General features: G+C 34.8%; 1 protein-coding gene across 1 annotated transcript in view; it reads left to right on the forward strand.

Annotated features, from left to right (window-relative positions):
• LOC121315072 (histone deacetylase 9-like) overlaps positions 1–19,452 on the forward strand; it is a 215,985-nt gene extending 196,533 nt beyond the window's left edge. Inside the window, exons 22-24 of the mRNA XM_041248972.1 lie at positions 2,869–2,953; positions 7,626–7,779; positions 18,741–19,452. Coding sequence (XP_041104906.1) covers positions 2,869–2,953; positions 7,626–7,779; positions 18,741–18,780 — 279 coding nt within the window. The 3' untranslated portion in view covers positions 18,781–19,452. The remainder of the gene's footprint in view (positions 1–2,868; positions 2,954–7,625; positions 7,780–18,740) is intronic.
• The last annotated feature ends 4,714 nt before the right edge of the window (positions 19,453–24,166 follow it).

Genomic DNA, 24,166 nt, shown 5'->3' on the forward strand with positions numbered 1-24,166 from the left:
TCTTCAGCATTATTGTGTGATATTTTTATCCAATGATTAGTATACAATGTAACAGGGCAGAGAGGGGGTTAAAATCTTCCCTGCAAAACACATGTGAAAAGCAGTGACACGTATGTTCCACTCAACAAAAACACACTGCGTAGTTCACCTCATTGTATCAGTCAAAGTATGCAAACAGATGAACATGACTGCCTCCCTGGAGTATCAGCTGACCCATGAAAAAGAATAAAAATGTGGTGAAATTGCAAAAATAAGAAGCAAAAATGTATTATTTTAAAATCAACTGCATTCAGGCATGTCTGTTTTTTTTATTTGTTATGCATATAAACATACAAACTCCTGTAGAATTGTGTTTTGAGCATTTATTGACAAATGGACCTGTGTTGATTGAGTTCTTACAAGGATAACTGTTACAATACACATGACTGACAGACTGACCTCTATAGCACTTTTGAAACATTAATCCACAGTACAGTAAATCATGAGGTGCCACTCAGCAGAAGCTATAGATTTAGTGATATGTTTGGGGAAACTGTTAATTGTGGAATATGAAAAAAATCTATATATTGTTGTGGAAATGTAAGATACACAGTACACACAAATGAATATTTACCAGCTTGACCTGCAGGATGCTTTATGAGTATCAGAATCTCTCTCTCTCTCTCTCTCTCTCTCTCTCTCTCTCTCTCTCTCTCTCTCTCTCTCTCTCTCTCTCTCTCTCTCTCTCTCATAAAATCCAGTTTTGATTTTTTTTATATACCCCAAATAAACCGTATTGTTCTCTTTAGCGGATCTATAAAGTGTTTCTGTCTATTTACATTGGATTGGTTTTGAAAGAATGAAGCTTTATAAATGAACTAGGAACAGATATCAAAGTGAAATAGTTTCATAATCTAAATGGCACAATCAAATTTTTTTCCAATGAAGCCCAAAGAATTATTTGTGAATCATTGATTGCTCCGATGTCTGTTCGGGTTAGCTATGAGACACAACAAAACTGCCTGTATAAACAATCTCTTAATTCAACAGTTATGATTGCAGATGTGTTCCCCATCAAAGCAATGTTTTATTGCATGATTAATAGGCTAATTATCACTAATTATCTAGTACTTCAGCTTTACAAATAATAGTAGGTGGTAAAGCTTTGGTCTAAAACTTGGCGAGATTTTCTTTGGCTGCCATAAACTGCACGTTCGACTGAACTCAAATTAGAAAGGTCAGCATGGGCCTTTGTTGGAGTACTCTGCAGTTTGTCAGATGTATTTATGCATGTGTTGGGGATTAGAATTCATAAACATTTGCAGTTTTTTTTTCAAATACTATTTTATTTCCTTTGTTTTCCTTGGCCACTATCTGTCAGTAAAGCAATGCACCAATTCCTAAGACGTATTATAAGTAGTAAGGCATTGTCAGACACTTGTAGTTCTATAGAAGGGTTAAGAAATGTAATTGAAGACTGTGTATATAGAAATATAACTTCTCCACAAGACTGCATAAAACATGTTAGTGGTTTTTTTTTTATTTTTATTTTATTTTTTTTTTACAATTTTTCATTTATTATACATTCTTTTCATTTTTGTAATATGTGGCACAGGGACTGATTGTTTTTCTTGAAGTCAAACCAAGTTTTTACTTTTTCGCTATCTTGTTTCTTGGACAACATATCTTCTTAAATTAAATTCCCTGTCAGCTCTGAAAGACTGATGGCTGGCACCGCACGACGGGCTGACACTGTTTTCGAGCTGGTATGTTGTTGATTAGTTCACTGCAACTGCTATCCAAATATATACCAGTGTTAAACAGGCAAGAAAAAACTATTATTTTGTCTAATTCTATAGTATTAAGGCATATATTATAAGACTTTTTCAGACATGCAATTTTGATATGCAATTAGTATATCATAGCTCTTTCACATTGGATGCATTGGTTTAAATTGCCTTTGCCTGCTGCAATTTGGGACCGTATTGAAAATGAGATAGTTTTACCTCAAGAGGTCTCTCCTAAAGACTACATTTTCTGATATGATAAAAACAATAAATACTTTCTTGACAGTCCAAATTAGGATTCAAGCTTGCTGTCTTCTGGCACAGTGCACTATGCAAAGCCACTAATTAGTAAGGACCATCTATGATAGAAACCCTTCTGAGGTGCTAAAAGATTAGACTAGATTAACTGAAAATAAAACACAAGCACCCCCTAAGAAGGTACAACACATAAATTATTTGTTTCAAATAAATGTCACTTTGTGGCCACATAACACATCTCTAACTAGATGGTTTTCAAGTTAATTAAACTTTAAAGCAAATAGAACCCCCCACACACACACACACACACACACACACATCTCATATCAGAGAGTGTGATTAAAGACCTGCTGTTAGGGTTTTTACTGGTTTATTTTAACTAGATTTTGCTTATCCATTCCTGTGATTTAAATCTTTTGTTTTGTTCATTGAATACAGTTGGTTCCACATTCAATAAATCCATAAATCATGTACCATTAGACCTGTTTTTGCAAATTTTTATTTACAAATGATAATGCAGTTACCTACTAAAAATACAGTTTTGTAGTATGTGGGAAAAGTACAGTACAATACAATTATTGGATCAAATTTCTAAACTTCTGAACATTGTGGGTTATTAATTTTGCTTCAGTTGTCTAAAGAAATTGATAATGTTCTAACACACTTTTTGTGAATGTTCATTGATTTTGATGCACATACACGTGTTCAGTGCAACAGTTAATCTCAGTATGCTTCATTAATTTCTATATTGTTAAAGTTGTTCTTAATTACATGTAGGAAATTTAGAGAAAGGCTTAGTAGGTTTAAAAATCCTCAGTTCATGTTGCAAAATGTTTTGTTTCAGCTGGAAGCTCTTCCAGAGAACGTTCTACATGCAAAACCAAATGCAAATGCAGTGACATCCATTGAAAAGACCATCACAATTCAAAGTGAGTTCATTCTTGTAATAAATAATAAAGTCATTCTTTGTAATAATATAATTATAAAATAAATTATAAATAGCTATGTACATGTTATATATATATATATATATATATATATATATATATATATATATATATATATATATATATATATATATCTATATATTATATATATATATATAATACATACAGCGCCTTGCAAAAGTATTCAGACCCTTGACCAATTCTCTCATATTACTGAATTACAAATGGTACTTTGAAGTTTCGTTCTGTTCAATATTTTTTTTTAAAACACTTAAACTCAAAATCAATTATTGTAAGGTGACAGTGGTTTTATGTTGGGAAATATTTTCAAGAAAAATAAAAAACTGAAATATCTTGCTTGCATAAGTATTCAACCCCCACACATTATTATCTGGTAGAGCCACCTTTAGCTGCAATAACAGCTTTTAGTCTTTTGGGGTAAGTATGTTACTGCTTTGCACTCAGTGTCGGAGTGATTTTGACCCATTCTTCTTGGCAGATTTGCTCCAGGTTGTTCAGGTTGGTTGGACAACGCTTGTGGACCGCAAATTTCAAACAGTGCCACAGATTCTCAATGGGATTGAGATCAGGACTTTGATTGGGCCACTGTAGGACATTCACCTTTTTGTTCTTGAGCCACTCCAATGTTGCTTTGGCCTTGTGCTTGGGATCATTGTCCTGCTGAAAGGTGAATTTCCTCCCAAGCTTCATTTTTTTAGCGGACTGAAGCAGATTCTCTTGCAGTATTTTCCTGTATTTTGCTCCATCCATTCTTCATTCAATTGTAACAAGATGCTCAGTCCAATGTCACCTTACAATAATTGATTCTGAGTTTCAGAGTTTAAAAATAAAATATCAAACAGAATGAAAAATTTTTATACCATTTTTAATTCGTGATATGAGAGAATTGGTCAGGGGTCTGAATACTTTTGCAAGGCACTGTATATATATATATATATATATATATATATATATATATATATATATATATATATATATATATATATATATATATAATCATGTAAAAAAGGAACTAATGGTCCTATTAATAAAAGATGTAGGTAATTCCCAGCCATTAAAAACAATTACTGGGCAATATTTAACACAAGATTTTTAAAACTACTGCCTGGTTATTTTACTGGCTAGTAATGTGTTTAGATGTGATTTACCATCACAGATTGTTACAGAGAGATTGTATCTAACCAATTGTCAGAAGCATGCAAATGAGCCGTGTCCCATACTTAAGACGTCAGTGGCATACACCATCTGGCTACATCATCACGCTATGGCTAAGGAATATGTCTGGAGACAGGTTGGCTGAAATATCAAGACGTCAGGTTAAAAAAAAGTACAAATAAATTGCACACACACACATACATATTTAGAATGCTCGCTTTATTTTAAATGTATAAATCATTGTGCTGAAATAACATTAATATATTTTCCATACACATTACATTAGCCTATGTAAAAATATGAGTCTGCACGTTAATCATATACAGCTATGACCAAATATTTTGCACCACCCTATAGAATTAACACAAGTTGAATGAAACCTGCTGTATAATGTCACATTAACATATTGAATTACATACCGCTTTGTCATTTCCATATACTTAATAAAAACCTGACAAACACTTAAAAAAAATTGACATTACGAAATCTAACATGAAATCCTGTACTACTGTTATGGCTTGCGCTTTTGCAATATCATTTTGAATTTCTTTGGTTAAATGATGTTCAGTTAAGATGAAAATTATGTTAATATTTTTTTTTTCTTTTTTTTTTTTTTTTTAATTATGTCTCAATCCCAAAATTCTAGGTGATGCAAAACTCGTACAGTTGTACAAAAAGTTGTACAGCACAGTAATAAAATCATGTGAATGACCAGCGCAGTTTCTTTTTATTTTGGCCTTTAGGCTACCAGCGTGGTGTTATTTTGCGGCACGTATTAAAACGTGGAATGCTGTGTACTGCTCTTGCCCAGGCATGTACAAATGATTTTAGCTTAGAGTCTGAACGGGGTACGATGTACTGAGTTTGGCTCTTAAAGTTCTTTTTAATATATATCTTTTCACAATCCAGCAAATTTATTTGACTTTAACTGATGAGCAACACATTGGTTTATCTAAAATTGTAAATTGCAGTTTGTCTTTTTCGTAGTGATTTGTGTAGTAATCAATCACAGCACTTCATGGTATGCTATTTTTAATCCGATGAGGAGACTCCCTCAGCCTATTTCTTGCAAATGGACGTAGCAGCGTAGTTCTGCCTGGTCTGAGGCTGAGGTGTAAATTATGACACTGGTAACGGTCAATTGACGGCACAATACAGATTTTTTAATCAGACGAATACTATGTTAATAAGAAAATTGGTCTCTAAGGGCACGTTATTCTAACGTCATGATGAGTGATGCTTTTTTATGGTAAATGCCGTTTATGTATCACCCGATTCAATTATGTTATGTTAAACAGTATTACTGACACGATAGAGGAGACATTATGTTTTACGAATATGGGGTAATGTACTGCACATTTTGTGTAGTTATATAGATAACACTACATTTCTTTAATGTGTGTGTATATAATATATATATATATATATATATATATATATATATATATATATATATATACAGTACTGTGCAAAAGTTTTAGGCAGGTGTGAAAAAATGCTGTAAAGTAAGAATGCTTTCAAAAATAGATATGTTAATAGTTTATATTTATCAATTAACAAAATGCAAAGTGAGTGAACAGAAGAAAAATCTACATCAAATCAATATTTGGTGTGACCACCCTTTGCCTTCAAAACAACATCAATTCTTCTAGGTACACTTGCACACAGTTTTTGAAGGAACTTGACAGGTAGGTTGGCCCAAACATCTTGGAGAACTAACCACAGTTCTTCTGTGGATTTAGGCAGCCTCAGTTGCTTCTCTCTCTTTATGTAATCCCAGACAGACTCGATGATGTTGAGATCAGGGCTCTGTGGGGGCCATACCATCACTTCCAGGACTCCTTGTTCTTCTTTACGCTGAAAATAGTTCTTAATGACTTTTGCTGTATGCTTGGGGTCATTGTCATGCTGCAGAATAAATTTGGGGCCAATCAGATGTCTCCCTGATGGTATTGCATGATGGATAAGTATCTGCCTGTACTTCTCAGCAGTGAGGAGACCATTAATTCTGACCAAATCCCCAACTCCATTTGCAGAAATGCAGACCCAAACTTGCAAGGAACCTCCACCATACTTCACTGTTGCCTGCAGACACTCACTAGTGTACCGCTATCCAGCCCTTTGGCGAACAAACTAACTTCTTCTACAGCCAAATATTTCAAATTTTGACTCATCAGTCCAGAGCACCTGCTGCCATTTCTGCACCCCAGTTCCTGTGTTTTTGTGCATAGTTGAGTCGCTTGGCCTTGTTTCCACGTCGGAGGTATGGCCTTTTGGCTGCAAGTTTCTCTTCTCCAGACAATAGATGGGTGTACCAGGGTCCCACTGTTTTCTGCCAATTCTGAGCTGATGGCACTGCTGGACATCTTCCGATTGCGAAGGGAAGTAAGCATGATGTATCTTTCATCTGCTGCAGTAAATTTTCTTGGCCAACCACTGCGTCTACGGTCCTCAATGTTGCCCATTTCTTTGTGCTTCTTCAAAAGAGCTTGGACAGCACATCTGGAAATCCCTGTCTGCCTTGAAATTTCTGCCTGGGAGAGACCTTGCTGATGTAGTATAACTACCTTGTGTCTTGTTGCTGTGCTCAGTCTTGCCATGGTGTATGACTTTGATAGTAAACGGTCTTCAGCAACCTCACCTTGTTAGCTGAGTTTGGCTGTTCCTCACCCAGTTTTATTCCTCCTACACAGCTGTTTCTGTTTCAGTTAATGATTGTATTTCAACCTACATATTGAATTGATGATCATTAGCACCTGTTTGGTATAATTGTTTAATCATACACCTGACTATATGCCTACAAAATCCCAGACTGTGTGCAAGTGTACCTAGAAGAATTGATGCTGTTTTGAAAGCAAAGGGTGGTCACACCAAATATGGATTTTATTTAGATTTTTCTTCTGTTCACTCACTTTGCATTTAGTTAATTGATAAATATAAACTATTAACATGTCTATTTTTGAAAGCAATCTTACTTTACAGCATTTTTTCACACCTGCCTAAAACTTTTGCACATTTCTGTATATATGGCTTGTTTAGCTTTAATGAAACACTGGCTACACTAATATACATTTAATTCCAGTCTTGTCATGAGTGTGTGCATTCTCTTAATAAAGATAGAAAACAGCTGTTTTTTCACAGGATGATATTCTGTTTTGCTGTGTTTTATATACATGATGATCAAAAATTTATTGGGTGTGAACTAGTCAAAGATAACATGATGTCATGTCTAGAGTTTCCTAAAACCTCTCTGGCTTTATTCTTTGGCATGGATTTTGAAACCCAATAACTAGCAGTGAAATACTCCCAATAACGCATTTCTGAGAAGGCTGGTAAGACACCATTCAAAGCAGTGCAATGCTAATCCATGTTGTATGATACACACTGTTTGTATTTTAAAATCACTAAGCAATAATCTGTACATATCAGTAATTTATCCAAATGTTAACATATATCGATAATGTTATTACCATTTTAGGTAAGTACTGGAAATCAGTTCAGAAGTACATTTCGACAGTGAACTGCTCTCTTGCTGCTGCCCAGCAATATGAGAAAGAGGAAACTGATACAGTTACAGCAATGGCTTCATTGACCGTGGATGCAGACCAACCGAATACAGCTGAGGAAATCAGGTAGGGAATATAAAGACCCAGCATTAAAACTACAACCCCCCCCCCCTTAAATGACCTTGGAGGATTTGTAAACCAAAAATCTTTATTTGTCTTTGTGTGTGTGTGTGTGTGTGTGTGTCTATATATATATATATATATATATATATATATATATATATATATATATATATATATATATATATATATATATATAAAAAACACAGACACAGACAAAGACACACACACAGGGGTGTGCAATTTGTATCACCCAGTGCCCAGGACAACAAGATTTGTGTGAAAGACAACAAGTTTGCCGTTATATTTGCCTGTCAGACAAGTAGTTTTTCTTTATTTATTTCTCCTATGTTTGTTCTGTTGCTAGAAAGACACTTCGGGTATGTTTCTAGAGCCACGCAAGATTCTGAAAACTGAATTGCATTCGTCTAGCATCTACACATAAACATTTTAAAAAGTGTTTACGTCCCACCCCTATCACTTCTGATTGGCTAGCTGTGGAAGAAGCTGATCTTCTGTTGGTTTCAGATAAACTCAGAAATGGCTGAGCGCCTCTGGCAATGGTCTTTTAAACTTTAGGTATTATTTACGTTTTTTGTAAATTAGCAAATAGTGATACTGCTTACTTAGTACATGAACCAGACAAATGCAGCAATCTAATAAAGTTACAAAAAAAAAAAAAAAAAAAAAAAAATATGTTCGCTATTAGCAGATTACAGATAATAGTGTAATTTATATATATATATATATATATTAGATTTAAATGCTTTATTAAAAACTTAGAAATGATATTAGTTATTTATTGGACATGTACAATCCATCGATTTGCGAAACTATTAAAAATGAACATTGACAAATATGTTTATAATCATAGAAATGAAATGCTTCATCTGTACAATATTGTATTATTTCAAAATAAAATACTGTAAATCTCATGGCAATGTGTTTAGGTATTAATACATTTATGTATTTATTTTTTAAAATGCTATACACGGTTTAAAAAAAAAAGTATATAATAGAAATAAACAAAAGAAAAAACATTTTGTCTTTGCAGAATTTGATGGAGCCTATTGTAAATATTGCGTGCATTTTGGTAAAAAAAAAAAAACAGTAGAAAATGCATAGAAATTTGGCAGGTTATACACAAATCCTTTAAAAATCTGGGGTTCAGCAGTTACACAACTGAAAGAACATCAAGAAATTCCACAAAGCAGCAGTAACAGTTGGCAACGATTTCGTATCTGTGATGCAACAAACTGAAACACCAGCACAGGAGTTGGATTCAGCTTATAGAGAAAGAGTGGAAAAAGAGGCAGAAGCTATTTTTATATTTGCAGACAAGATTTGCTTATTATAGTCATACTCTTCAGGGTAGATGTAGTAAAGTGCTACGCCTGTTGCAATAGTCGCAAACCAGCTGCAAACGACTCGGAAGTCTAGGGTGAAACGTGCGGAACAAGCGCAATGACTTTTTAAGGAATGCTTTGCGGCAGCACTTTTTCTTTGCGGTTAAATCTCAGATGAATATATAATGGGCGTTCCTGCATAAATTTGCAAAAAGGGGGTGGAGATAGTGCAAATGAGGATTCACAAATACTATAATGAGATGTACTAAAGCTGCAGACAATTGCGACACTTACAATTGCCTCAATTTGTTCAGAACTTTTGAAAGCACGTTTTAAACAGTCGAAATTGTTGCTGGCATTTCCCAGTCCGCTTTTTCTCATTCATTGCCAGTTGTGCTCAATGCATTTTTGCAGCGAACACCCAAGTATCTAATTTTCATTAAAGTCGGGGTGTACTTAAAAGAATTTCTGTGACATTTCTGGTTTTCCCAGCATGTTGGGAGCAATAGACTGCACACATGTGCCACTAACCCCTCCAGCTCATTCTGAGCATCTGTATAGGATCATGATCTAATGTGAGTTAATTGTCTTTGCTACTAAGTAGGCCAAGTTAAAAATAATAATAATTAAAATAAAATTTAAAAAACCCTCAAATCATTTAGTTAAAATTTAAAATAATCTTTTATTAGCAGCATTATTTATTTTGTGTTACCAGTAGGATAAAGTAAAAAAAAAAAAAAAAAATAATAAAAAAAAAAGTTCACTGGGTATTCATTTGATTTTAGTACTGTATTGTATTTTGTATAGGCCTCCTGTACAAATTTATATTTTTATATAATGTATTGTGTAGCCTACGCAAAACACATTAGTGTTATTTCAGCACAATGATTTATATTTAAAATATATAGAGAATTATAAATGTATGAGTGTGCGATTTTATTGTATTGTTTTTAAACCCGACACCTCCTTATGTCAGACAAACATGTCCAGTTTAGTGAGGGGCTACTGTATGATTATGAAAAGCTTTTTGGGGGTGAAGGTTGGGGCCCCACTATAGAATCTGATGGGATTAAACTGCCTTTCATTTTATATATATATATATATATATATATATATATATATATATATATATATATATATATATATATATATATATATACAGTATTAAAATAGGTAAAATGAAGACGGAGCAGAATGCATTGTATAGATGATGTTTATATTTAACAAAAATAATGTTGTTTTGATTCTTGCACCCTTGCATATATAGATGTTATCCTTCGAATACCCTCTGCTGCAGCAAACCACAACTCAACTCAAACTATTTATTTGAACAATGTCGTACGATTTTCACAATGTATGCTAAAGATCTCGCTAAGAACACTTTTCATTAACATATTTTCTCTTAGTACATATGGCAAAATGTATACTTTGCGAATCGTCGCAACAAAAATGCAAATTGTGGTATGTTTGCGCTGCGACTGGCCAATCTTAATACATCTATCCATTAGTACAGTGGCTTGCGAAAGTATTGACCCCCCTTGGCATTTTTCTTATTTTGTTGCCTTACAACCTGGAATTAAAATTGATTTTTTGGGAGTTTGTATCATTTGATTTACACAACATGCCTACCACTTTGAAGATGCAAAATATTTTTTATTGTGAAACAAACAAGAAATAAGACAAAAAAAAACAAAAAACTTGAGCGTGCATAAGTATTCACCCCCCCCCCCCCCCCCCAAAGTCAATACTTTGTAGAGCCACCTTTTGCAGCAATTACAGCTGCAAGTCTCTTGGGGTATGTATCTATAAGCTTGGCACATCTAGCCACTGGGATTTTTGCCCATTCTTCAAGGCAAAACTGCTCCAGCTCCTTCAAGTTCGATGGGTTCCACTGGTGTACAGCAATCTTTAAGTCATACCACAGATTCTCAGTTGGATTGAGGTCTGGGCTTTGACTAGGCCATTCCAAGACATTTAAATGTTTCCCCTTAAACCACTCGAGTGTTGCTTTAGCAGTATGCTTAGGGTCATTGTCCTGCTGGAAGGTGAACCTCCATCCCAGTCTCAAATCTCTGGAAGACTGAAACAGGTTTCCCTCAAGAATTTCCCTGTATTTAGTGCCATCCATCATTCTTTCAATTCTGACCAGTTTCCCAGTCCCTGCCGATGAGAAACATCCCCACATCATGATGCTGCTACCACCATGCTTCACTGTGGGGATGGTGTTCTCAGGGTGATGAGAGGTGTTGGGTTTGCGCCAGACATAGCATTTTCCTTGATGGCCAAAAAGCTCAATTTTAGTCTCATCTGACCAGAGTACCTTCTTCCATATGTTTGGGGAGTCTCCCACATGTCTTTTTGCGAACACCAAACGTGTTTGCTTATTTTTTTCTTTAAGCAATGGCTTTTTTCTGGCCACTCTTCCGTAAAGCCCAGCTCTGTGGAGTGTACGGCTTAAAGTGGTCCTATGGACAGATACTCCAATCTCCTCTGTGGAGCTTTGCAGCTCCTTCAGGGTTATCTTTGGTCTCTTTGTTGCCTCTCTGATTAATGCCCTCCTTGCCTGGTCCGTGAGTTTTGGTGGGCGGCCCTCTCTTGCCAGGTTTGTTGTGGTGCTATATTCTTTCCATTTTTTAATAATGGCTTTAATGGTGCTCCGTGGGATGTTCAAAGTTTCGGATATTTTTTTACAACCCAACCCTGATCTGTACTTCTCCACAACTTTGTCCCTGACCTGTTTGGAGAGCTCCTTGGTCTTCATGGTGCTGCTTGCTTGGTGGTGCCCCTTGCTTAGTGGTGTTGCAGACTCTGGGGCCTTTCAGAACAGGTGTATATATACTGAGATGATGTGACAGATCATGTGACACTTAGATTGCACACAGTTGGACTAATTATGTGACTTCTGAAGGTAATTGATTGCACCAGATCTTATTTAGAGGCTTAATAGCAAAGGGGGTGAATACATATGCACGCACCACTTTTCCGTTATTTATTTCTTAGAATTTTTTTAAACAAGTTATTTTTTTCATTTCACTTCACCGATTTGGACTATTTTGTGTATGTCCATTACATGAAATCCAAATAAAAATCCATTTTAATTCCAGGTTGTAAGGCAACAAAATAGGAAAAATGCCAAGGGGGGTCAATACTTTCGCAAGCCACTGTATGTTATTTCAATTTACTAGCAAATGTGTTCCAAACTGCACTGAAAGGAACATTTCCTTAAAGTATGTTATACATTTGTTGAGGTGAGGTGGGGTCACAGGGAACCTTGTGTGTATCTTGAAGAATTTAGTGAACCCATCAAGCTACAAGGATAGATCCGCCCCTGTTAATCACTAATTGATTGATTATGTTCACTGTTAAATAAAACCAATCCTACAAGTTATATTCTACTTTTCTGTGTGTTTTGTGCGACAGGGAGGGTCAAGTAGATTTTTCAGAAGGACAGGTAGATTTTTCAGAAGGACAAGTAGATTTTTCAGAAGGGCAAGTAGATTTTTAAGAAGGGCAAGTAGATTTTTCTAGTATTTTGTCCCTTGGACAACAAGTTTTTTTTTCAAAAATTGAAAGTGATTAACCTATGTTATTTAGCAACTGTGTTTTAGTGCTCACCGTCAACTGTGTTAGTGTTTGCATTTCAAATGACATGTGAAAACCATGTCTAAACTGTGCCCAAATTAAATGGCCAACTATAAATACAGCCACATTGCGATTTACGCGCATTTTATTTACACGTTTTTACAATAACGCAGAAGTTGTATTTATACAATTTTTTAACATACTTGAATGTTTGTTTGGAATTATGCGGTTTGCATGCCATGCAGTCTATGCGGGCTAGCAGCGTAGTTGAGGAAGTTTGCTGTGCAAGGTACAGCACTCACGGCGTGAGGCAGGGAGAACGCACAGCAGCATCCATCTTTATCTTCATTAGCTCTCGTGTAACCGTTGTCATAGTGAGAGTGATCATTTTTCTCTTGTCTTTATTCACATGGTTTTTGGTTATTTTGTACACTTTTTGCCCTTATTGTGACTGGAAAACACCACTCTACATCACAGGGTGCCACCCATCCCAAGAAGCAGTGAAAGGCAATCGTTATTGGTGTGAAAATGGACGTAATAAGCCGAGTTGAGAGAGGAAAACACGTAGCTGATGTTGGTCATCTGCTTGGCCTTGAGAGTACCGTCCAGACAATTCGTGACAATGCCAACAAAATTAAGGAAAGTGCCAAGTCTGGAACTTCACTGAGTGCCACGAAGACATCGTATGCATGAAGTTCAATAATGGAGAAGATGGAGAGGATGCTGAGGATCAGAACCAGCAAAATGTACCTGTCAGCATGCTTTTGACTCAAGCTAAGGCGATTGCGATTCACGAGGATTTAATGAAGAATGAAGAGGAAGTAAAGGCATTCAATGCAAGTTCAGGTTGGTTTGCCAACTTTAGGAAAAGGTACAATTTCGTCAACATCAAAATGACTGAGGAGGCTGCTTCTGCTGATGTCACTGCTAAAGAGAACTTTGTTGAAACCTTGAAAGGCATTATCGAGGAAGACGTTTATTCTCCGAAGCAAATCTTCAACCTCAACGAGACGTCACTCTTCTGGAAAAGGATGCCATTCAGAACAAATATATTTCTCAGAAGGAGAAATCGGCACCAGAATTTAAGGCTGCCAATGATCACTTTACGCTGCTGCTGGGCGGTAACGCCAAAGGAGATTGCAAGTTAAAGCCAGTGATGGTGTATTAAGGGTTATGTAAAACACCTTTTACCCATTCATTTTTACTCCAATGCCAAGGGGAGGATAATGGGCAGCCTTTTCTGCGATTATCTCGCCTCCAAGCTTGAAGATGAACTGCGCCAATACTGCACAAAGGAGAATCTCGACTTCAAGATTCTCCTTCTCCTTGATAACGCTCCTGGTCATCCACCATCAATGCAAGACCTTAGTGATAATATAAAAATGGTGTTTCTCCCTCCCAACACAACGTCTCTTATCCATCCAATGGACCAGGGCGTAATTGCCATTTTAAGACTTATTATCTCCAGAAAACATTTGATATGCTTGTGAAGGCTACTGAAGATAATAAAATGACAGTGAAAGAATTCTGGAAAAGTTTACTATCAGGGACTCCATCATGCTTTCTGGCGAGGCCTGGAAGCAAGTTACACGTTCTTGCATGCAGGACATATGGATGAAACTTTGCCCTTATCTAGTGCATGATTTTGAAGTGTTCAGTATTGATGAGGATATGTCTAAAACATGGAATACTATCGTGGAATTGGCAAAGAAACTAGCCTTTATGAGGTGGATTTAGATGATGTGGTGGAGTTATTAAATTTGCACAAAGATTAACTTTCTACCAAGGATTTAGTTCAACTCAAGAAGGAACATCAAAAGGAGGAGGAGAGAATGGCAGAGGTTGAGGTAGTGCGTATGCTCACAAGCAAAAGATTGGTGGTGGCATTTCGCCTGATAGAGGAAGGTCTTGCTATCTTTGATGAAGGTGATCCTACCAGCGAATGAAGTTCAAAGGTAAAGAAAAATGTTTTAGCAGCCATGCAGTGTTACGCTGAAATTTTAAAAGAAAAGAAAACGAAAGCCTGTCAAACATCGTTGCTTTCCTACTTTAAGAAAAAGGAAAGCGTAAAACCACCTGAACCTCAACCCTGTACCGCTGGCATCTCAAAAGCCCAACAGCTGCCCATAAGTGAGGAGTCATCTTCGCCTCCTCCTTCTCCACCACCATAGCCTGACCCAGATGACCCCTACCCCAGTAACCCCCACCTCTTCAATACCACCACCACCAGCACCAGCAAGCCATCCCAGCCAGCGTTCAACAGAAATACAGTAGCAAAACTTTTCATTTAAAATGATTTTCTTATTTTAGATAGGCTTTTTAATGTCTATTATTGTCAGTAAGAAATAAGCACAGTTTAAAATAAAACACAGTGAAGGAAATAGATGTATGAATGTGTTTTGAGGCAGCGTTTCCCCTAACCCCTACCATTTCCTTTATTTCTTATGGAGAAATTAAGTTTGATTTACGTGTTTTTGAATTACACGCCCATTTTCAAGAACGCATCTACCACGTAAATAGAGAAATGGCTGTACCGCTGAAACTACCAGGAAAGCAGGCAAAGAAAAGAGAAAAAATTGAAATAAAAGAAATGTGAAGTACACAATGGATTTCTACATGGCCAGACAAGAGATGAGGTCGAGGAGACGTCCCCAAATATTTAGAAGTTGTCAGTCTTTTCTGAGCTTGTCTGACACAAAATGTATGCAGCAATTTCACCTCAACAGACAAAACAATCACTGACATCTGCCAAATGCTTCAGGCTGACCTGGAAGGAGACATGCAGGGAGCACACTGTTTGCCTGTAGTAAGTAGTGTGTGATGCCAACTATATCACAAATGTGTGCAAACCACCCTGACTCCTCTCATGACTCATTTATACTTGCTAATTCACAGGTGGCAGCTGTGTTTCAGTGGTATGCCAGTCTGAGAGGCTGGTTGATAGGGGACAACGGGTATCCATGAGGCAGTGGCTACTGACACTGCTGCTCAACCCCACGAACCCTGTCGAACAGAGATATAACCGTACCTTTAAATGTGTTTGTACTGTAATTGAGCAAACAGTTGCAATCCTCAAAATGTGATTCCGATGTTTGGATGTCTCTGGGGGAACACTACAGTACACTCTTCAGAAGGTTAGCAATATCATCCTTGCTTGTTGTGGTTTACATAACATAGCTGTCCATAATGGATGTTGAACTTACAGAGGAAAGATTACAGGGTTTGAAGGAAGCAGGTGCTCAACTTGAAGCCCCAGTGTTGGCTGCAGATGCTGTAAGTGCCAGGCAGGTCAGACCAAACCTTATAGATTTATTTTCATTTTGTTTCAAAATGCCCCCCGTTCGCTATCGCAGACGCACAGGTGCTCTTCAAGGGGATATTGAATCCATATTGGTAGTAACCTTACCCCCACTGTGGTTTGATTGGCTGGGTGCATGATTTGCGTTTTCGTGCCCTATCATGCCAGTCGGCTGCACACCTTTGCTAAATAGTGCCCTAAATTTATTATTATTATTATTATTATTATTATTATTATTATTATTATTATTATTATTATTATTGAGTATTTTTTTTATTATTATGTATTCGTCTTAGTGTTTTCAAACAGATAAATGTATACAAATGTATTTTCTGTGACCTGAGGGACCTTATAATACTTCCTGAAAGTTTTGTTAACAATATTTGGGTAAATTACAAGACATTGTTTCACCTGAATGATTTTGTGATTTAAAAAAAAAAAAAAAGTTCTAATATCCTTATAAGTCAAATACATCGGATTTCCCGTGTCTTTCTTACCTCTAAACAAGTTTCGCTTAAGCAGGCTGTGATGTCTTCTGTCAACCAACTTGCTCAAACATTCCCGCCCTTTAAACACTTTGCCCCTCTCGGTGTCGCCCCCTATCCATTGATATGTGTATCAAACCTGTACTGCAAAGTACGGTGGCCCTGTAAATCATCAAAACAAAGTGCTTTTTTTTATTGCGTTTACATGATCGCACTCCTAGAAACCCACTTCAGTATGATTGTGTTAACATGATTCCGGTCCTTGTCTGAATGAGTATTGTTAAAGGAAAGCCTATCATTGCTTCAAAATAGGATTACTTGTACTGATAAAGAAATATAGAATACCATTTTTTTTTTGTTCAGGTGCCTTTCATCATCTCATCACTCAGTTATCACCAGCAGTTGGATTAAATGAAAAAAAAGAAAACCTTATTGTAAAATAGTTTGGTAAAGGGAAATTCATTTAAAGGAAATACTTTTGCAAAAGTCCCCGTAAGGTTACAGTACTAAAATGATCCATCGAAGATAAGCTTAGGAGATTTAAAATGATTTTTCTCCAGCAAAGCATAAACTTTTTTTCTTGTATTGACTTTTAACATCCAAATATCAGTTTAAAATTGCAACTTGTATAATCTATAAACTGTCCAACAATATCATCTTACAGTGAGTGCATTTATGTAGTTTGCAAGAATAAAACATATTGAAATGTTCTGATATATTAGCACAGTACAACCTACAGAACACTGCAATGCATACATTTTTAATTGTTACCATGTGTTGTGTGTACAGTATAGACTCATTGTTTTTATTTTTATATTTCAACAGTAGTGGAACAATGGCTTTGTTAAAAAAAAAAAAAAAAAGTATTGGTACCCTTGCATTTCCTGTGCTAAAATGATATTTATTAAAAAAAAATAATAAAAAAATAACTTTAATAAAAAAGTAAATGAACCAACAGTTCAACATTTTACAAGAAATGAACACAACATTAATAACCTACAATTTATAGATTTAGAAGAAATACAATTAGATAATGTGCAACATAGAAGAATAAAGGAAAATAAATGAGTAAATAGACTCAATACTAGGTTTAAATAGAAAGGGATAGTAGATAGTTACATTATTAACTATGTAGTAAATTATATCCCAAACACATTAATAGATTAAAATAGAAACACATGAGTGTAGTTACCATGACATCAAAAGCCTGTAAGAACCTATGAAACACACTTTCCCTTGACAAAGGTATGTTAAACATATCGAAGTATTGGGAAGTTGGCTCTTTCAAGCAAAAACTTTTTGAAGAATATATAGAATTAGAAAGAAGAGGAGTGAGAGATAAGATTTGAGCACCTTACCAATGCTTTGTAATGTGGTTATTTTATCATTTTATCTAAACTTTCTTGAATACATAGTAAAAGCATAGCAAAGAGTAATACAGATAAAACATAGGTTGTCATTGTAAAGAATAGTGAGGTATTGTAAAGTTTATTAATAAACATAGCAAACCATGGTAAACTATAATAAATGCATACTATGACCATGATAATAAAATGTAAAAAAAAAATAGTAAAAGTGTGAAAATACTGCAGTAAAAGTTTTATAAGGATAAGATTGCTTGTGTGATATCAATTCTGTTTTTTTTTTTTTTAAATTAAGAATTCTGCTGCAGATGTACTGAGGGGCAGAGCTACAAAAAAAAAAAAAAAAAAAAGTGTGAATATCTTTACCACTCATCATTCTAACCATTACAATGGTTGGACTGTAATTGAGAGTAAATTCACTTTTTTAGTTTTCAATTGCTTTATTACATTTTCATTAAAAAGCATGCTGGTACCAACAACAGCCATATGTGTTGGAGATTAGGGATCGGATAAGGTGGTGCATGATTGCAATATGATACGAGCTAAACTGCCGTGCCTACCATGCAAACAAAATAGTTTACATTCTACCATGGCTCTTTTTTTTCCTGCCCAGAAAAGATTTCTATAAACATAATTTGTACTTAAATATACAGCTATTCAAACATGCTATAATGTAAACAGGAACATTTGAAACCATTGCTTTGGACCTAAACTGTTTTTCCACTTGACATGTTGTTTATACTTCCTGTGAAAGAGCCTCTATTTATGGATAACTGGATAACACAAATAAACATCACACAGAAGTGAAAAATCAACTTTGATTATGCATGAAGCTCTACAATGCCGTTGTGTACGCTTGTGCTGTGTTCTGATTGCCTGTTTATTTTTACAGAGCCGCTGTCGAGCCAATGGAAGAAGAGCCAGCATTGTGAAGTGCCAAGTCCGAGATGTTTCCTGTACGTGACATCATTGTGTATCCCCTAAAGGCACCTCAGACATGTCTTGTCTGCTGCTTGGGTGGTGCTCATCAGATGGAATATAAACACGGGGTGCAGGGCTCCTTTTACTTGTTCCTTGGTCACATATAAAAGATTTAGGATTTGGCAATTTAAAGATGACATGTCCTGTACATTGAGTCTTTTTTAATTAAGAACATGCCCTTTCACATGGAACAACACTGATAGTTTAAGACTAGTGCTTTATAATCTACAATGTATACAGCTGTAAGCAGCCCTGGTTAAGAGCATCTGCTAGGAAATAAAAAGTAATAATAGTAATTTCAAAGGAGCCAATTTCTCCTGGAATACAGTGCCTACTGTAAACAGGGAGATGGTTTTGTTCCAGTTGGCTTGTGATAAAGGAGTTGTAGGTTGTCGCAGTGGCCTATATAAGTAATCTTGTATGAGTGAAGTTGTGTGCATTTCTGTGTACATTATAAAATGTATTAAAACTGTGTAAAGATCAGTAGTTTACTAAACTAGGATATACCAGCATTGCTTCCAATCCAGGTAATATGCTAACCCACTCAACCACATCCAGTTTATAAATACTATTACAGCCCATTTGGGTTACTCCACTGGACCGTAACAATTAGACAAGAGTACTGTCTGTTGCAAATAAATTACTATATATATATATATATATCTTTTTTTAATAATGCTTATGACAGTTACGAATACTGTCAACCTATATTTTTCTCCTTCCGTAAAACAAAAATACATAATAGGTTCGAAAAATATATTATATCCATCTTAGGTACAAAAAAATTTTCCTAAAAACCAACGATACAAAGAGTTTTCTACATTGGTCCCGTGACATTTTTCACCACACTTTGTTTTTATTCTTAATTTATAATTATATATATATATATATATTATATATATATATATATATATTATATATTATATATATATATCTATAATATATATATATATATATATATTTTTTAAAAAATTTTTTTCAACTATACTAGCATAGTGCACATTGCCTTAAGGAAGAAAAGAAAGTTGATGATAAAAGTCTTTGGAACAATGAAACTAATAAGAATATGATTCTGAAAAGATACAATGTCCAATGTCTGTGTGCAATCCGAACATTAGAAGCTATTTATCAGCACTTTAATTGCACTGTAAAAGTTAATTATTTGTATTTTATTTTGTATCACTAAAATGCTTTTGAGTATAACTTAAATCCATGAGCGAGCAGCACTGTGGCTCATTTAAAGAAATTCAAAGGAATCCTTAATTAGAACAAGCTTTACCCAAAGGTTATGATGATATGAAAGATCAAACAATGTGGTTTGAGTTAAAGGGAACTGAAACCTGTAACTCACAGATGAAAAGATTTCATTCAAATGGAATTATATATTTCTCTTTTGTCATCTGGTCAGGCTATTTTTTTTTATGTTTATAAATAAGTTGTGTTTTAGATAAGATATGACAGGGTGACGTGTGAGTGTAGATACAGGAGATTATGTACACTGAGGTATATCAATGTGCTCATTGATTTTATTCAAAAGGAGGTTTAAAGAATTGTAAAGAGGGTAGAACTCTATTTAACAGTGCTGTATTCATAGTGAGCTCCACCACAGACTGTGAAAGACATCAATAAATTAATTTTCACACAGCATTGGAAACAAAATCATATGGTGCAGTACTTTCCCACTGAACTGAATATATAAGTTTTCCTGTTACTGTAGATTCATTAAAATGTTGTATTTCCAATTCTCTGTGCACAGAAAAAAAAAGCTTTATTTTGGTTTGCATGTTCAATAATAAATTGCCTTAAACACACACACACACACACACACACACACACACACACACACACACACAAACTGAAAAAAACAAGATGAAAATCTCTCCTTCAATAAAAGTTAACCTTCGAAGATATGAACACAAATAAAATAATACCGTTCTATAAATCGCATTTTCACATTGAGAGAAAATTAGTTGGTCATAATCTTTGATCTGCATTAAGTTATCCCAGCTTCAAGTCATGAACTTTATAATTAAGTCCACAAGACTGATTGTAGAGAAACAAGGCAGGGAATTAGGTAGGGATTAGGGAAAAATGTTTTGCTGCACAGGGCATAGCTGATAGATGAAGCGTTGGGAGCCGAGGTATGCTTACCCACCTCACTCCCCCAGAATCAACCTTAGAGAGTCTTGTGAGAAGCCATTTTTGCTGGAATAGTTGACAAGCATGACAATGATCTAATGAGAAAGAATGATAGAAAACTATACAGAACACATCTAATAAGTTAATAAGGGATACAAGTACCTGTAGCTGATATAACGTATCACTTAATTTTACTTTCATGGATTTCTTATTTATTTTTACTGAAAATTGTATATAGATGTTAAAACTTAGGAATCCGACATGTTCATTTCTAACCACATCGCTACAGTGATATGAAACAGCATCAAATGTAATTGTCACTTATACAGGAATAAATATTGTGACTCCTATACAGGATGTTACTGCCACTAGGTGATTATGTGGATTGTTAAAATACCAGGTCACATGTAAGAGTGAGTTGCAAAACATGGATCTAGTATATAAAAGCTGTGTAAGATCTATTCAGAATTGTCCATACAATATGCATTGCTGTGCTCTGTAGTGCAGAGTAGAATGAGGCCCACACAGAGAGTGGGGGTCTTTATATCAAACACAATTTGTGAAGTGCAAGTGATGCTCCTACTAAACAGACCAACACAGCGAATGCAGCCAGGACACAATAACAGAAATTATACCCTGCAGTGCAGTGATTGTCTGAATGTCGAGGTTTCAAAGATAGAATCTAGACCATGTTAAAAGTGATATAGTTATCGTATCTCTTTGGCACACAAAGCATAGTAAACTAGATTCACTGACAGCTGTGTGTAAGTACTATTCCTTTAATGACAGTTATTTTCTACTCACACGTTCACACTTTATTAGATAATTATAACCTTTTAATATTTTATATCGTAAATGCATATATGGGCTTGTTTGAATTGTGATGCAGTGTCCTCCTGGCTTGGCCAGGAGACCTTTGAATTGAGATCTGTGTTTCAAGGGCTGTTTTTAGGTTGAACAGTTGAATTAAACTGTGGGAGTAAATATATAATTTTCAACTACATCACAGCAAAATATTTTGAGATCCCATAAGAAGCTACAATACCTACAATCACTCTGACACCACAGTTTTCAATTTGTTGGCTTGGTATATCTATGAAATGTTGCTTGTAAAGATCCATATACTTCAGTTGTTTAAGGTTTGTACAAAGAATGCTTTAATACTGCAATAATAATAATAATAATAATAATAATAATAATAATAATAATAATAATATGGATGGGCATAAGTATGACAAGGTGCAAATAGGTATTAAAGGCAACATACCATAGTATGGTTATTGAAAATTGTTTCGAGTAATAGTGTGAAAACAGTGTGTGCTAAACCACTGAAACCTCTCTTACTAATTGGAAATAAGTGTATGAAATATGACCATTGTGCAACACAACATGTTTTAATGAAATGTTCTTTTTTTTATCATTTTATTACATTTAATGGAAGTGAACTTGACTCATGGTGGCAGAAAAAAGGATGACCTGTGGAAAACAACTAACAATATAAAATAATACATACATCATTCATTTTGTATAGGTAATAGCAGATCCTGATAAATGTACTGTTTTCTTGGAAACTATCTTACCTGTATATTTGTATTACTGTTACTCAAAGGCAGTATTCTGTGTTGATGTACTGTTTAGCCAAGTTTAGTTTACAAAGTGTTTTTCAGTTCTGTGTTTTGTATTATGCTTTGTTTACTCAGTAACATGTTCATGTAAATAAAATATTATTTACCTGCATTCTAAAATGGTTCTGTGTTTTAATATAACTGATTAAGAGTATGCTTTACAGAGGCAGATTTATTCAGTGATTTTTTTGTTCATTTTTAGAAAATATTACATTACATTTGAATGCAAACTCTGTAATTTTTTTTTTAATAACAGATTTATCAAAAAATGTCAATTGTCACTCAACCTTAGATTTAGTGTTTTCGTTTTGTATTATTGTGACTTATTGTTGATGCATTTTAATACTGTGTTATAATTGTTTTACTGTGCAATAGTACAGATTTATGAAATGTGCAGTAGTACAGATTTACAGATTGATCCAGTAGATCATGAATACGAATCAGAATTCCATAACATGAATGTATTTCATTTTAGAAACATTAATAATAATAATAACATTATATATTATTATTTATTAATTATTTTATTATTACTACACTGTACTATGTATAATTCACAAAGTAGATAACTTCTATCTAGCTAATAAGTGTGTTCAATATCTTTTTGTTATTAGAAAATAATCTACTATTACCTTCGACGGACACACGCATGTGTGTGCGTATATATATATATATATATATATATAATATATTATATATATATATATATTATATATATATATATATATATATAATATATGGGTGTTTAATGGGACTGATCCGTCGCCAAGTTATTAATAAATACTTTGTCTAAAATAGTAAAAGAAAGATGGACAGTTGTTTTAAGAATATCTTTATCATAGTTTAACAATTTCAATATCTAAAAGGTAGAATTTGTGATAGTTTTCCCTGGAAACGATAAGACAGTTTAACCCTTAATAATACTACACGTCTTTAAAGTAACTCTATGTTTTAGGTATTTAGAAAAAAATTGATATTCTATTGCCGATCATTTTCTGAAAGGAATTTGTATTCGTTCAACCGGCACTTTCAGATGCAGGTGTTTTTTGTCTTTATTCACGTTCAATCTGTGTTTTTTTGTTTTTTTTAGAGAGGCAGAAAGGTAGAAGCGTTATTTTTTCAGTAATAGTCGTACAAAACAGCTTCGAAATTATTTTCAGTAAGCCAAGATTTTAAGGGAGCCTCGGATGAAAAGAGAACTAGTTCTATAATAAAAAATCTCTCTCTCTCTCTCTCTCTCTCTCTCTCTCTCTCTCTCTCTCTCTCTCTCTCTCTCTCTCTCTCTCTCTCTCTCTCTCTCTCTCTCTCTCTCTCTCTCTCTCTCTCTCTCTCTCTCTCTCTCTCTCTCTCTCTCTCACGCACCTCCTCCACGCTGATGCATTCACACAAGTGCTACTGACACCAAGTTTAGTTTTTTTTCATATTCTATAAGTATTGTCCTGTAATATTTTTTTTTTTTTTTTTTTTTTTTTTTTTTTTTTTTAGCTTAATAGTATTTGTGTCTGTTTTAAAAACAACACTGCAAATTAAATTGTAGGATCTAATGCTAAAATAAAAAGCAAGCTTAGACCTT

Source organism: Polyodon spathula, chromosome 4 (genome assembly GCF_017654505.1).
Source record: "Polyodon spathula isolate WHYD16114869_AA chromosome 4, ASM1765450v1, whole genome shotgun sequence".
NCBI lineage: Eukaryota > Metazoa > Chordata > Actinopteri > Acipenseriformes > Polyodontidae > Polyodon > Polyodon spathula.